Here is a 15,331-nt window from a genome sequence, read left to right on the forward strand (position 1 = left end):
ACCTGATTTATTTGAAAAAATATCGATATTCAAATTTTGAGTATCGCTATTGAATCAGAAGACAAAGTATCGTGATATATCGCCATATCGATATTTTTGCCCACCCCAATAGGTAATCACATGGTGCCGAGTAAAATTAAGGATTAATTTCACGAGCGATTTCGAAGTTGTGACTCGGGCAATTTCAAAACTTTGAAATCACGAGTGAAATTGATCTTTAATTTTACGAGATGAGATACAATTACTTGTTTATAATATATAGAGCCAAATTCATACTTTGGAAGCCATTCAAGTTCACAACATTTGTCATTCACATTTTCTGAACCAATCAAGGCGCAAGACTATCTTGCACGTTTGAATCAGTTTCTAAAGCGGCTTTCATCATGACACGGCGACACGACACGAGGATTTTGAAAATGGTTTACAAAATTTTATTGGAACTTTACAAAAGCCATTTTGTTGACACGATTTGCTAATTTTTGTAACCGTAACCAAGCAACGAACTAGCCAGTAGCATTTCAGAAATACGGCCCCATGTTAAGGAAAAAAGCCCTCCTTGATTGACCAATCAGAATTGAGTAATTTGGCCCTATGTATTATAATGTAAGCAATCTATTTTTTTTCCCAATAATACAGTGGTGCTTGAAAGTTTGTGAACCCTTTAGAATTTTCTATATTTCTGCATAAATATGACCTAAAACATCATCAGATTTTCACACGAGTCCTAAAAGTAGATAAAGAGAACCCAGTTAAACAAATGAGACAAAAAATATTGTACTTGGTCATTTATTTATTGAGGAAAATGATCCAATATTGCATATCTGTGAGTGGCAAAAGTATGTGAACCTTTGCTTTCAGTATCTGGTGTGACCCCCTTGTGCAGCAATAACTGCAACTAAACGTTTGCGGTAACTGTTGATCAGTCCTGCACACCGGCTTGGAGGAATTTTAGCCCATTCCTCCGTACAGAACAGCTTCAACTCTGGGATGTTGGTGGGTTTCCTCACATGAACTGCTTGCTTCAGGTCCTTCCACAACATTTCGATTGGATTAAGGTCAGGACTTTGACTTGGCCATTCCAAAACATTAACTTTATTCTTCTTTAACCATTCTTTGGTAGAACGACTTGTGTGCTTAGGGTTGTTGTCTTGCTGCATGAACCACCTTCTTTTGAGATTCAGTTCATGGACAGATGTCCTGACATTTTCCTTGAGAATTCGCTGGTATAATTCAGAATTCATTGTTCCATCAACGATGGCAAGCCGTCCTGGACCAGATGCAGCAAAACAGGTCCAAACCGTGATACTACCACCACCATGCTTCACAGATGGGATAAGGTTCTTATGCTGGAATGCAGTGTTTTCCTTTCTCCAAACATAACGCTTCTCATTTAAACCAAAAAGTTCTATTTTGGTCTCATCCATCCACAAAACATTTTTCCAATAGCCTTCTGGATTGTTCACGTGATCTTTAGCAAACTGCAGACGAGCAGCAATGTTCTTTTTGGAGAGCAGTGGCTTTCTCCTTGCAACCCTGCCATGCACACCATTGTTGTTCAGTGTTCTCCTGATGGTGGACTCATGAACATTAACATTAGCCAATGTGAGAGAGGCCTTCAGTTGCTTAGAAGTTACCCTGGGGTCCTTTATGAACTCAGTGACTATTACACGCCTTGCTCTTGGAGTGATCTTTGTTGGTCGACCACTCCTGGGGAGGGTAACAATGGTCCTGAATTTCCTCTATTTGTACACAATCTGTCTGACTGTGGATTGGTGGAGTCCAAACTCTTTAGAGATGGTTTTTTCACCTTTTCCAGCCTGATGAGCATCAACAATGCTTTTTCTGAGGTCCTCAGAAATCTCCTTTGTTCGTGCCATGATGCACTTCCACAAACGTGTTGAGAAGATCAGACTTTGATAGATCTCTGTTCTTTAAATAAAACAGGGTGCCCACTCACACCTGATTGTCATCCCATTGATTGAAAACACCCGACTCTAATTTCACCTTCAAATTAACTGCTAATCCTAGAGGTTCACATGCTTTTGCCACTCACAGATATGTAATATTGGATCATTTTCCTCAATAAATAAGTGACCAAGTATAATATTTTTGTCTCATTTGTTTAACTGGGTTCTCTTTATCTACTTTTAGGACTTGTGTGAAAATCTGTTGATGTTTTAGGTCATATTTATGCAGAAATATAGAAAATTCTAAAGGGTTCACAAACTTTCAAGCACCACTGTATATAGCTAGTTTTTACATTCCTTAGACCAACTAAGATGTGGCATTTTCATGTCATTTTCATCCATCCTGAATTGTAAGCAGTTAATTTTTTTCCATCAGCATTATATTCACTTTGTAAAGGGAGACATTCTCTGTGATTCTGGTTTTAAATAAATAAACAAAAATTATGAAACAATATAGAACAAATCACATCTGACTAGCAAATTACCAGATGTTGTGATCCCAGAGAAGTTTAGTCACAGAACATCCTTGCTAACTTGGCAGATGTTAGTTATGTACATGATGTACTTTTTTAGACAAATTTGACTACTATTAAATAAATTCTTGACAAAATGCAAATTGAAACTTGTTGCTAAAGCCCACTCGTGCCCACTTGTGTGAAGGACGTTATGCTGTATGTGCACTTGCCCACAAATGACTTTGAGCTTGTTTTTGAAATTGTTGATCAGTTCTAGTTTTATGGATTACTGTGTTGAGACGACTGGTGTGGCATCTAAAGTAGTGGGAAGGTTTATTTGAGAATTCAAAAAATTCAATTACATTAAAAAAAAAATACAATTAAAAAAAAATCACATTGTGGCACCTCGACATTGAAATGTAATTAAATTAGTTCACCAGTGATTCCTACACCCAGTTTAAGATGTTATAGACGCCCTGGTTTGTAGTGGCTTATTTATCTGTTGCTCCATTTTTAAATATGGGTTTGGCATATTGCCAGATTTGAAGAGTTGGCTGAGAGGCTGGCTGTCCCAATCACATAAAATTTTAAACAGGGGCCCGGTGTCACATTTGGGCAGGAAATCACATGCATTTCAGACTCCTCAGGCTATTACAAATGCTCATAAAGCCTGAGTTACTGATGTCATGGATATGTTTCTGCACAGAGAAAGATGGATGATGGTGAGAAGAAAAGGGAGTAGGAGAGACTGATGGGGAGAGAAGGGTACTGAGGAGATGAGAGCCTTCATGAATGTTGATCCCAAACTCTGTGCGTGTGTGTTTTGGTGTTAAATGGTCCTTTATCATCTGTGTCCTGTCCCTCAGTCCCGCACCCAGTGTCCTTTCCCTCAATGTCCTGTCCTGCACCCAGCATCCCGTCCCTCAGTGTCCAGTCCTGCACCCAGTGTCCTTTCCCTCAGTGTCCTGTCCTGCACCCAGCATCCTTTCCCTCAGTCCTGCACCCAGCATCCTTTCCCTCAGTCCTGCACCCAGCATCCTTTCCCTCAGTCCTGCACCCAGCGTCCTTTCCCTCAGTCCTGCACCCAGCGTCCTTTCCCTCAGTCCTGCACCCAGCGTCCTTTCCCTCAGTCCTGCACCCAGCGTCCTTTCCCTCAGTCCTGCACCCAGCGTCCTTTCCTTCAGTCCTGCACCCAGCGTCCTTTCCTTCAGTCCTGCACCCAGCGTCCTTTCCCTCAGTCCTGCACCCAGCGTCCTTTCCCTCAGTCCTGCACCCAGCGTCCTTTCCCTCAGTCCTGCACCCAGCGTCCTGTCCCTCAGTCCTGCACCCAGCGTCCTTTCCCTCAGTCCTGCACCCAGCGTCCTTTCCCTCAGTCCTGCACCCAGCGTCCTGTCCTGCACCCAGCGTCCTTTCCCTCAGTGTCCAGTTATGTCCCTCAGTTCCCTGTCCCTGGATGACCTGTTCCTCAGTGTCCATTCTCCCATAATTAAAGTGCTGCACCTCAGTAGTTTATCCAAATATTAAACAATGCGTCCAAGTGCTGTAGTTCAATAAAAAATGTCCTGAAGCCATTTGCATGTCTGGCAGCAAATTTGGAGGACAGCGTGCAGGGAATGAGGAATGAAGGTAGCTGATGGAGGGGAATTGGTCACCTATAGCTGATGCTACATTTGTGCTCAATAAAGATGCAGTCAGCTCAGATAGCCTTTTTATAATCTTTTTACAGCAGTCTGTTAGCTGCTACCAAGACAAGTGAGTTTTCTCTGAAGGTTTTTTTTTTTTTTAATTTAATTTTTTTTTAAACCTATGTGTGAGGCAGTGTATGTGAAGTGATTATCTAGAGTATGAAATGGAGTCATGACTAATATATTCACATGTAACAATATTCACACACAATATGCTGTATTTTAATGGTTTACATCTTCATTGTCCTTTTCTGTCCATTTCCCTCCCCTGTCCCTCCCATACTTCGTCTGCTCTCTCTCTCTCTCTCTCTTACACACACACACACCTACACCTCCGGTTTGGGGTTTACGCTCGAGTGGGTTTGCAGTTTTCTCTCGAATAGATAAGTAATGGCTTGGACTGAATGAGAATCTTAAAATGCGTCGAGGGAAATACAGCTGAGAATACTTTCAGTCTGGTGCTATAAATGGCTTGTGGTCAGAAGTTTACGGACTTGAATGTCATGGCAATATTGGGCTTTCGGTGATCGATCCTTTATGGGTCATTTTGACCCTGTGTTGATCTCATCTCATTATCTGTAGCCGCTTTATCCTGTCCTACAGGGTCGCAGGCAAGCTGGAGCCTATCCCAGCTGACTACGGGCGAAAGGCGGGGTACACCCTGGACAAGTCGCCAGGTCATCACAGGGCTGACACATAGACACAGACAACCATTCACACTCACACCTACGGTCAATTTAGAGTCACCAGTTAACCTAACCTGCATGTCTTTGGACTGTGGGGGAAACCGGAGCACCCGGAGGAAACCCACGCGGACACGGGGAGAACATGCAAACTCCACACAGAAAGGCCCTCGCCGGCCACGGGGCTCGAACCCGGACCTTCTGGCTGTGAGGCGACAGCGCTAACCACTACACCACCGTGCCGCCTGTGTTGATTTCAGAAACTTCAAAATAAATTAAAACTTGTACACAAGTCTTTTTTCCCTATTAAAGATGTTTGTTGTACAGTTATTCTGCCACAGAAAAAGAACACACCACACACACATCCAAGTGACATTTTTTTGTGGCAATTTAGTTTGTGACCTTAAAATGTTTTCATTCACTATTCTGAGTGTCCATGGCACTGAAGCTTGAAATTAATGTTGGGTTTTCATTTCAAGGCTGTTGGAAAAGTTAACCGGCTTTTAGAATACTTACCTATCCACCGAACGTCTCCAGTCCTTATAATGTCCAAGATGTAATGACCCAAAGCGCATGAGTTTTAAAGAGCTTCATTTTACAATAACAGTTGTTGTAATCCTGTTCTCTTGGGAGTCTGAGTCCTGCCTCGTCAACTCCTTAGACACCGTATATGGCTGCACAGCCACTAGCTATTTCTATGAAGCACTATTCAGAGTTCCTTTCATTTTCTGGTACATCACCTGGAGTGTTTTTGCTTTCTGCCGTCAAGCTGATTTGTGTGAGCCAAAGATTGCAGTGCATTTTGTGGGATGGATGGATGGATGGATGGATGGATATGCTCAGCTACATGCAAAGAGAACCCACCATGCAGTTAGCATGCCTGGTTGTAGGTCTAAGATGTAGTTTGAACTGGAGCTGAACTCTTGATTTTGCCTTGCTGCGTTTGTCAAAGAAGGGAATCTCAGAATACCATTTTCAAGATGACCAGGAATTGGTTCTCTGGACCACTCCAGGGCTTGAAAACAGAATTCATGTATCACCAATTGTATCGAAATCGGGGGTCAAGTGACCTCACGTCCAGAACAATATGCAAGTGTAGGAATGATTGTAGTGCTCAAAAACATCCATTCATTAAAAAAACAAACACAAAAACAGTTGGCCAATAGTCTGCACACATCTGGTGCAAGTATAGTAACCACAACTGTTTAATATTCTCAATTAGGGCTGCACGAGTCTGGAAAAAAAAATGTGAATCACGATTTTTTTGCTTAGAATTGAGATCATGATTCTTTGGCAGGGCGGCACGGTGGTGTAGTGGTTAGTACTGTCGCCTCACAGCAAGAAGGTCCGGGTTCGAGCCCCGTGGCCGGTGAGGGCCTTTCTGTGTGGAGTTTGCATGTTCTCCCCGTGTCCGCGTGGGTTTCCTCCGGGTGCTCTGGTTTCCCCCACAGTCCAAAGACATGCAGGTTAGGTTAACTGGTGACTCTAAATTGACCGTAGGTGTGAATGTGAGTGTGAATGGTTGTCTGTGTCAGCCCTGTGATGACCTGGCGACTTGTCCAGGGTGTACCCCACCTTTCGCCCGTAGTCAGCTGGGATAGGCTCCAGCTTGCCTGCGACCCTGTAGAACAGGATAAAGCGGCTAGAGATGATATGAGATTCTTTGGCATGATTTTTTATACAAAATGTTTATTGCAAGGCGGCACGGTGGTGTAGTGGTTAGCGCTGTCGCCTCACAGCGAGAAGGTCCTGGGTTCGAGCCCCGTGGCCGGCGAGGGCCTTTCTGTGCAGAGTTTGCATGTTCTCCCCGTGTCCGCGTGGGTTTCCTCCGGGTGCTCCGGTTTCCCCCACAGTCCAAAGACATGCAGGTTAGGTTAACTGGTGACTCTAAATTGACCGTAGGTGTGAATGTGAGTGTGAATGGTTGTCTGTGTCTATGTGTCAGCCCTGTGATGACCTGGCGACTTGTCCAGGGTGTACCCCGCCTTTCGCCCGTAGTCAGCTGGGATAGGCTCCAGCTTGCCTGCGACCCTGTAGAACACGATAAAGCGGCTACAGATGATATGTTTATTGCACAAAAAAAAAACCATTCAGATGGTCATTCAAGTAGAGTATCAAACGTTTGAACAATAGGCTTGTTAGCAGGAGCTGCAGGAACTTTGCTTTGGCAGAGGCACAGTAGTCGTAGCAAAAAAAAAATTGAGATATGGCTGATTTTTATTTATTATTATTATTATTATTATTATTATTATTATTGTGACTTTATAAAGGAACTCGCCTATTGCCAGATGGAGTCGATGTCCAAAACATTGGAGCCTGGTCCAGTCGTTGAGGGAGATGGCTTTTACTATGTTTTGACCATTGTCTGTTGTGATGCAGGTCAATTTATCCTCGTCCAGGCTCCAAGATGCGAGGGCATCTTTTAATCCCTGTGCTAGGGCCTCGCCTGTATGGTCTTCGGGGGGAAAAAAGCTGTCTGGAAGCACCGGCTTTTGATAGTGAAATCAGGCGCTATAAAATGAACTGTCAGGCTTAAATACGGTTCCATGGTCTGACTGGACCATAAATCCGACGTAGCGGAAAAATGATCGATTTCCTGCAATTCTGCCTTGACCACTGCCCGCTGTTTATTGTACATATCGGGGAGCGCAACGTTTGAAAAGAAGTTGCGGGAGGGGATAGAGTACCATTTGTCGAGAGTGTTTATCATCATCCGAAATCCCTCATGTTGTACAGTGTTTATCGGTGCCATATCTTTTGCCAGGTGATATGTTCAGGTGATATGCCAGGTGATATGCTGCTGTGATCTCCTTGTGTCTGCTGGAGTTTGGTGGGTATGGCGTTGCATTGTACAAGGTCCTGGTTATTGTCGTTTGTGTTTGTTTCTTGCCTTGTACGACTTCATCATACTCTACTTTTGTGGTGACGTTTCAGGTGATTGTAGAGATTAGTGGTGTTGCCTTGCGGTGCTGCAACAAGGGCAGAACACACTTTGCAATGCACCTCAGACTGTTCGTCATCGTCTGGCTTAAACCCAAAATACTTGCACACCGCCGAATGCGAACCCTTTTTGGGCACAAGCTCGATTCGGGTCTTTGGGTGACTCTCGCCACTCCCACCTGGGGTTTCTTCGCAATCCATTTCTTCTGCTTCTCTCCCTCACTGTTTCCACACACTCAACTGCAGGCAGGCTTCCTCCACTGACTGAATCACGTGTTGTAAAGACGCTTTACTATAGGTCGAGGGAGGAGTCGGCGGCAGTGCTGCCTTTAGGGGCGCTTGAAAAAATCCGGGAAGAAATGGGAACATTTTGTTTGTGATGCCGCTCGTGAAATAAAATGCTTAAGAATCGTGTTTTGAAATGAGATCACGTGTATGTGTGAATCGAGATCGTGATTTTTTTTTTTTTTTTTTTTTAAACGATTTATCATGCAGCCCTATTCTCAGTTATTCTCTTAGGGTGTATTCAGACCAGGATAGTTCGATAGTTCACTTGCTTTGGTCCGAACCAGATGTTTGTTTTTTTTTTCATTTTGGTGCAGTTCGCTTTCACACTGTACATTTTAGTAAGCGGACCAAAATCGGTCAACAAAGCCACGCGCCCTGAGGTCGTTCAGCTATTGGTCAGAGACGACACGCGCACAAAGCATTAAGTTCAAAAGTAGTCATGGAGGCTTTCCGTGCTGTTATTCTTTTTAATGTCATCAAAGCTATATGTTTTTTCCAGTTTTTACTGTTTTCACAATTGTGCGATTACTATGCTGTTGTACAAGTAATTTATCAACGACGACGACAAAGGGCAAGGCGGCTACGGAGGATAGCGCTGATGAGCGCACATCATGTTGTGACAGTTCTGGCTCTTCACGCAATAGATGAATTTCTTTTTTGCGTCGCTAGTACCGCCACTTTTTGAAAGAATGTCCCTGATTTTAATGTAGGTCTGACGGAGTTTCTTCACTTTTAGCGACATTGTTCTGGGGAGCGCGTGAGCCCCTTCTCCTTCATTTTCTCACTGAATACAGCAAACACGTCGGCATTTTTGTGTGTTCTCTCCAAAAGCTCAGATATGTGGACATCTGCCCATATATCCACAAGGGTACGCGTTTCTTCCTCGGCCCACGTTTGCCCCCTACTCATTTTTTGTACTCGCCTACCACTGGTGACTGAACGAGCCTTGACAACCGAAACAGTGTTTGCACTTTGCGGTGGAGTGTCAAGACTCTGTTTCCCATAATGCTCGACAAACGACGGAAGCTCCCGAGGTACAAAAAAGCAAAACTGTCAGATTAGGTCCGGTCTGTTTTCACACCTCCAAAAGATCCGCACCAGGGTTCCTTTGGTCCGGACCGAGTCCGACCTTGCAGCTCGGTCTCAGTCCACTTGTTTGGTCCGGACCAGAGTTCGGTGGTTTGTATTCAGACCAACCCAAAAGGTCTGGACCAAGGGAAATTTGGTTCGTTTAGTCCGGACCAAACAACGTAGGTGTGAATACGCCCTTAGCCTCCCAGTCTGCCAGAGGGAGAGAGCAGACTCGTCTGCTTTTGTGACGTTACCTAAACTCTAACCTCAGTAACTAAAACAAAAATATTTTGGCTCTAAAAGCTGTAAGAGCACAGTAATATTTTGTGAGGACTGGGTGACACTGAGGATTTTTTTTTTTCCTAACAAAAGCCTAAGTGTTTATGCACGCACATGCACAGACAGAGGCAGGGCTGATTTGTTGTTCCCCAAATACCCATGTTGAATTGGAATTAGTTTATATGAATTAATATGGCGTGATGGAGCTGGTGAGACTGGATGGAGCTCATACGTTGCATTCATTTGAGGAGGATGTTTCCCAGTTACTGTAGCTTTTTTTTTTTTTCCTTGAAGCTTTTTATCCTACTGTTTTTTTTTTTTCATAGCAGGCAGTGGTTCTTTGCATTGCGTGCTTTATTTATTCATCTCATCTCATCTCATTATCTGTAGCCGCTTTATCCTGTTCTACAGGGTCGCAGGCAAGCTGGAGCCTATCCCAGCTGACTACGGGCGAAAGGCGGGGTACACCCTGGACAAGTCGCCAGGTCATCACAGGGCTGACACATAGACACAGACAACCATTCACACTCACATTCACACCTACGGTCAATTTAGAGTCACCAGTTAACCTAACCTGCATGTCTTTGGACTGTGGGGGAAACCGGAGCACCCGGAGGAAACCCACGCGGACACGGGGAGAACATGCAAACTCCGCACAGAAAGGCCCTCGCCGGCCACGGGGCTCGAACCCAGGACCTTCTTGCTGTGAGGCGACAGCGCTAACCACTACACCACCGTGCCGCCGCTTTATTTATTTATTTATTTATTAAACCTGAACCATTTCTTATTCTGCACACTCGTGTAAACATAATCAGCGCTCGAAACTAACGGTGTCCCGACGTCCCGGGGACCATAAAAAATGTCATCGGGACACAAAATTATCATATCTGGGACAATCCCGGGACAATGGAAAAAAATAGATCTAGAAAAAAAAGTTCTACATTAATATTATTTACAAAGCCGTAACACATACGTAGACATTCACCTAATTTGTCAATTTTAATTTTAAAATGTTAACAGCGAAAAATACAAAGTAGCTACACTTTCGATGCACCTGCATCAGTAGGCTACAGAGCAGCGCATTCTGTTCTAGAATCTTCGGCCGGAGTCCGCATTATATGGACTTGGAATGGAATTGCTAGCGCACACGCTGCGCCGACTCTTGCCAGAACAAAAATGCTGAAGTGGTTGAAGCGGACCGACCGCGGGGAAGAAACTGAAAGCCCAGACATAACGTCTCCGGGACCTTCAGGATCCAAAGTGTCATCGCCTGGTCTGCAGGCAACGCTAGCAACTGAATGAACTTAATGAACACTGTTAGACACGTTATAAAATACAACAGGAATGATGTGGATGATATTGACGGAAGATACCGTTCAACAGAATAAGTGAGTTTTCTTGGTGTCTTTCTAGTTCAGAAAGTTTAGTCAGTCAGCAGCACAACTAGGCAAGGACCTGGCACTATGCTGATGGTGCTAACATTTGCACCCACGTTTCGGCAGCGAAAGTTCATAAAATGGATAACGGAAAGTTCATAAAATGGATAACGGAAAGTTCATAAAAATGGATAACGGAAAGTTCATAAAAATGGATAACGGTAATGGATAACGGAAAGTTCATAAAAATGGATAACGGTAATGGATAACGGAAAGTTCATAAAAATGGATAACGGAAAGTTCATAAAAATGGATAACGGTAATGGATAACGGAAAGTTCATAAAAATGGATAACGGTAATGGTGAAAATTATAAGTTGGCCTTACAAGTGCCAACAGATATTCAAGGTATAAGTAGATGAAATGAACATAAAAGGGGTCTTATTTTCAACTAAAGTGTACTGCAGATGTAGGGAGTTGAAACATTTTCTGAATGAGCTAGTTGGCCCCTTTAAATAAACGGGTATCTATTCATACAGTGAGATCGCCAAAGTTTAATAAACTGAAAATGCAATAACTGTAATTTTGAAGTAGATGATGTATAGGACATGTGTCGCTTGTGTCTTGTGACTTATTGTAAAAATGATATAAAGGGTTCAAAATCGCATAGTTACAAATATAATAGTAACTTCATATGATAATATTAACCACTGGTTATTTCAGAGAGGAAAAAAAATGGGGACACTATTGCTTCCATTCGGGACAATACAACACAGAATTCGGGACCACTGGGGGACACAAAGAAAAAAAGTTAATTTCGAGCCCTGAACATAATTATTGTGTAGTTCAATAGCAATTATGAGCACCTTTCCTTAGTTATAGATAATATAAAACTATCTTGGATTGATATCAATTAGTTCTCATGTCTGATAATATTGGATCGTAACTATGTAGTAATGATATAAAGTGAACGCACTGGTTCACTGCTGTCCACCAGGCCTCCAGCAGAGTCACAGCATAATAAGTGTCCGAGTGTTGTTTCTAGCACATGGTAAGCCATGTCAAAAAAAAAAAGGAATAAATCTGTATTCGTAACTGCGATGCGTATCTCGTTATTGGTATCACCGTCCCAAGACAATGCAGCAGTTAATTGACGCCAAGTTCACTACACTACACAATTCGATGGTTCATATGCTATAGTATTTTTTCTATTCAGTTTGTTTTTGTGCCCTTGCAAATCTTTTACTCATACACTCATCGGGAGCGCCGCTTTTAGGCACTGCCTAAATGTATATTATTCAGTTATGACATGACTGAAAAGCAAAGGTGTATCGCAGTATTTTGGGGGTTCTGTTAGGTGTAACAGAAGGGTTTGCAGAGCTGAGACGGCTGGGCTGCTGGGTATTTTTAGAGTGATTTAGAGCCACTGTCAATAATGATAATACCACTGCAGTTCCCACGTAATTGGACAGAGGGAGGGAGGGAATGCCACACTGCCTCTTTCGACAGCTGAAAAAAATGTAGGGTTACAGCAGCATGACTCTGCTAGACATCTGCAAGTCATCTGCTGGGGTTCTAGGTCTTCAGCTTGGAACCATTATACTGTATCAAAGCATCCAGGGAATATTTGGCAGCCTTATAGAAGAGTGTACTGTCGAGTAATAACACCGGTCTGTTCATCTCATCTCATCATCTCTAGCCACTTTATCCTGTCCTAAGGTTTTTTTTTTTTTTGTATGTGTATGTATGTCTACAAAAATTAAAAAAAAATTTTCCTTTCCTGTTCAGTGCCAATTTGATTCAGGATTGACAGCTTGTTACTGTCTCTTGCAGGAAACCTACCAATAGACGCTTGCTTGTGCAGCTATTATAAGCATGGAGGAAAGTACTGAATTGCATTAATAATTCAATACGATCAAAATATTAAAAACAAACTGGATATAATGTTCTTTGCTGCATGTAAGAGATCCTGTGAATGGAGCTTGCTTCCTATGCGTCTATCGTAAATCAAGGATTAATGGTCATATTTTGTAACTTTGGGTGAAGTCCAATGCCAAAGAAAGGATAAAATTCTTCCAGCTAGGGCTGGGCAGTATATTGGTAAATTATCATTATTGTGAATGACCATTCATAACATCAGCCAAATGAACATTATGATTTAGCAGAAATATCAACGTTCTTCCGCAAATGAACGGAGAGCTGCAGTGTTTTTACGCCCATGAATACATCAGTGAAGAGTCTGTATAATGTAGCATGATATGTGGAACTACCTTAATAAATATTAGGTTTATATTATGACCTTGCTGTCGGCTGGAGATGAAGGAGCAGACACTGGATCATGGACGGGGGGGGGGAACAGCTTTATTAACCCCAAACTGGTGTAAGCAGAAGAAAAAAACAGACAGAAAATAGGACCAAAACATTGGGTGCAAAAGCAAAGCAAATACGGATCGAGTTCCAGAGCGGAGGGTAAAAACGCAGCATGCTAGTGCAGCACGTGTGTTGGGAACCGTGTGCGTCTGACAGGTGCTTGACAAGTACAAACTGGCCGCAGGTGTGCACAAGAACACATGAGCGCCCCCTGGCTTCCTGGCATCTGTATATTTGCAAACTCTCCTCCATGTGCCGTCATGATGTTCTCTGTCTGAATATTTTCACAGCATAATGTATGTTGTGCACTTGATCATTTCATGCATTTGGTTCCTGAACAGCTTGAATTTGTGGTCAGTCTGTCCCGTGGAAGACCGCAGATGTATTTCACTTAAAAAGGTGTAGAAAAGCTGAGCGCAAATGGAGGAAAACAATACTGGAAATCTATTGCGTGAGAAATAAAGCGAGTAATTCTACCAGTCAAAGAAATATTTGCAAGGCACACCAGGCACATGTTTCAAAAATAATTACTGAAAGCAACAAAAACTCAACTTCTCTTTTCTACCATTCACAGACTAGATAACCAAACATCTAAAACAGTAAAAGACATGTCTGCAGCAAAATGTGAAGAATTTGCATCATTAAAAAAAAAAAGGCTTATATTGATAAAATTGTTGATGTTATTGAAAACTTCCATGACATTACCTTTGGTTGTAAACATCTCTGACAGCAAGTCCGGCACAACAATAAACGCAAACTGTACAGCTAGCATCCTAACTTTTTAAAAAGTAGCTTAAATCATGTATCTTTCTGGTTTGGCGTTTCTCTAGTTTTAGATTTGTTTTTGTACTCTCTATCTGCATTTGTGTACACGTGAACAGATTTGCTTTTGTTTAAAAAAACAAACAAATCTAAGTTCCCTACTTTGCCCACTTTATTATTACTAACTATCTTAAATACCGTCTTATTTAAAATTTTTACTTTGAATATTTTTTCTAGGATGATTTTGGGGGGTTTTTTCTTGCATTTTTTTTTTTTCATTTTTTTCCTCATGCTAGTTTTGCACTTTTTGAACTGTACAAAAGCTTATTTTTATAAAAAAAAAAAATACTGTATAAAAGCTGCTGCTTCTTCCTCGATTTCTTGAAAAGAAATCGGAAGAGTTCTCACTGTGTTGTCCTCTCTCTCGGACAGCTGAGATTTGCTTTTTGACCGTCGGTGTTGGGTAGAGATTGTGGTTATGCGCTGATGCGTGTATGTGCACTGTGTCTGCAGGTAATTCCCAGCTGGGGGCCTCAATAGTAGACGCCCTGGACACACTCTACATAATGGGCCTTCATGATGAGTTTAAAGATGGTCAGGAGTGGATTGAAAAGAACCTGGACTTCAGTGTGGTGAGTAGAGCTGAAGCGCTATGAAAATTTAATATCACAATTATAGTGACCAAAATAATCATGGTAATCGGTGTTATTGTGGTATTGTTAAAATGGGCTGAAAAATTATTCAAAAAGTACTGAGACACAAATCATTTCACCAAGTGTGTTATTGAAAACCACAAATAGAATTAAGAGCATTATGTACTTTTTGTTTACATAAACATTAAAATAACAAAGTGCATCTCACGGGTAAATTTAGGAGCAAGATCAATGTAATTCTCTTATTTTATATTAAACTTTGGTCAAATATCTGTAACATTTTTGCACAATTTTTTTTTTACGTTGCGCAATACCAAAAAAATTCAGTTGAAATCAATCAGGCCATTTGAAGCGAATTGGTCCACCTCTGAAAAAACTTGGCATTTGGATTTCCCGGGAAACATTGATTTTCGTGACGTCATCTGCGGGACGCCTCCCTCTGAATCCTACGCCAGCGCTGGTTTGTTTATGAGAAAACGACCTGGTGGTTTTCTGCAAATTTCTTTAGCGTTATCACGTAATTATTAAAATGGTTAACAGATGTATCAAGCTGGAGCCTATCCCAGCTGACTACGGGCGAAAGGCGGGGTACACCCTGGACAAGTCGCCAGGTCATCACAGGGCTGACACATAGACACAGACAACCATTCACACTCACATTCACACCTACGCTCAATTTAGAGTCACCAATTAACCTAACCTGCATGTCTTTGGACTGTGGGGGAAACCGGAGCACCCGGAGGAAACCCACGCGGACACGGGGAGAACATGCAAACTCCTCACAGAAAGGCCCTCGCCGGCCC

General features: G+C 42.4%; 1 protein-coding gene across 4 annotated transcripts in view; it reads left to right on the forward strand.

The window, feature by feature from the left end:
• Nucleotides 1-15,331, forward strand: part of man1a2 (mannosidase, alpha, class 1A, member 2) — a 168,202-nt gene that overhangs the window by 100,980 nt on the left and 51,891 nt on the right. For all 4 annotated transcript variants that reach the window (XM_060929588.1, XM_060929589.1, XM_060929590.1 and 1 more), the window contains one exon: nucleotides 14,389-14,507. In XM_060929588.1, coding sequence (XP_060785571.1) covers nucleotides 14,389-14,507 — 119 coding nt within the window. The remainder of the gene's footprint in view (nucleotides 1-14,388; nucleotides 14,508-15,331) is intronic.

Source organism: Neoarius graeffei, chromosome 9, assembly GCF_027579695.1.
Source record: "Neoarius graeffei isolate fNeoGra1 chromosome 9, fNeoGra1.pri, whole genome shotgun sequence".
NCBI classification, from domain to species: domain Eukaryota; kingdom Metazoa; phylum Chordata; class Actinopteri; order Siluriformes; family Ariidae; genus Neoarius; species Neoarius graeffei.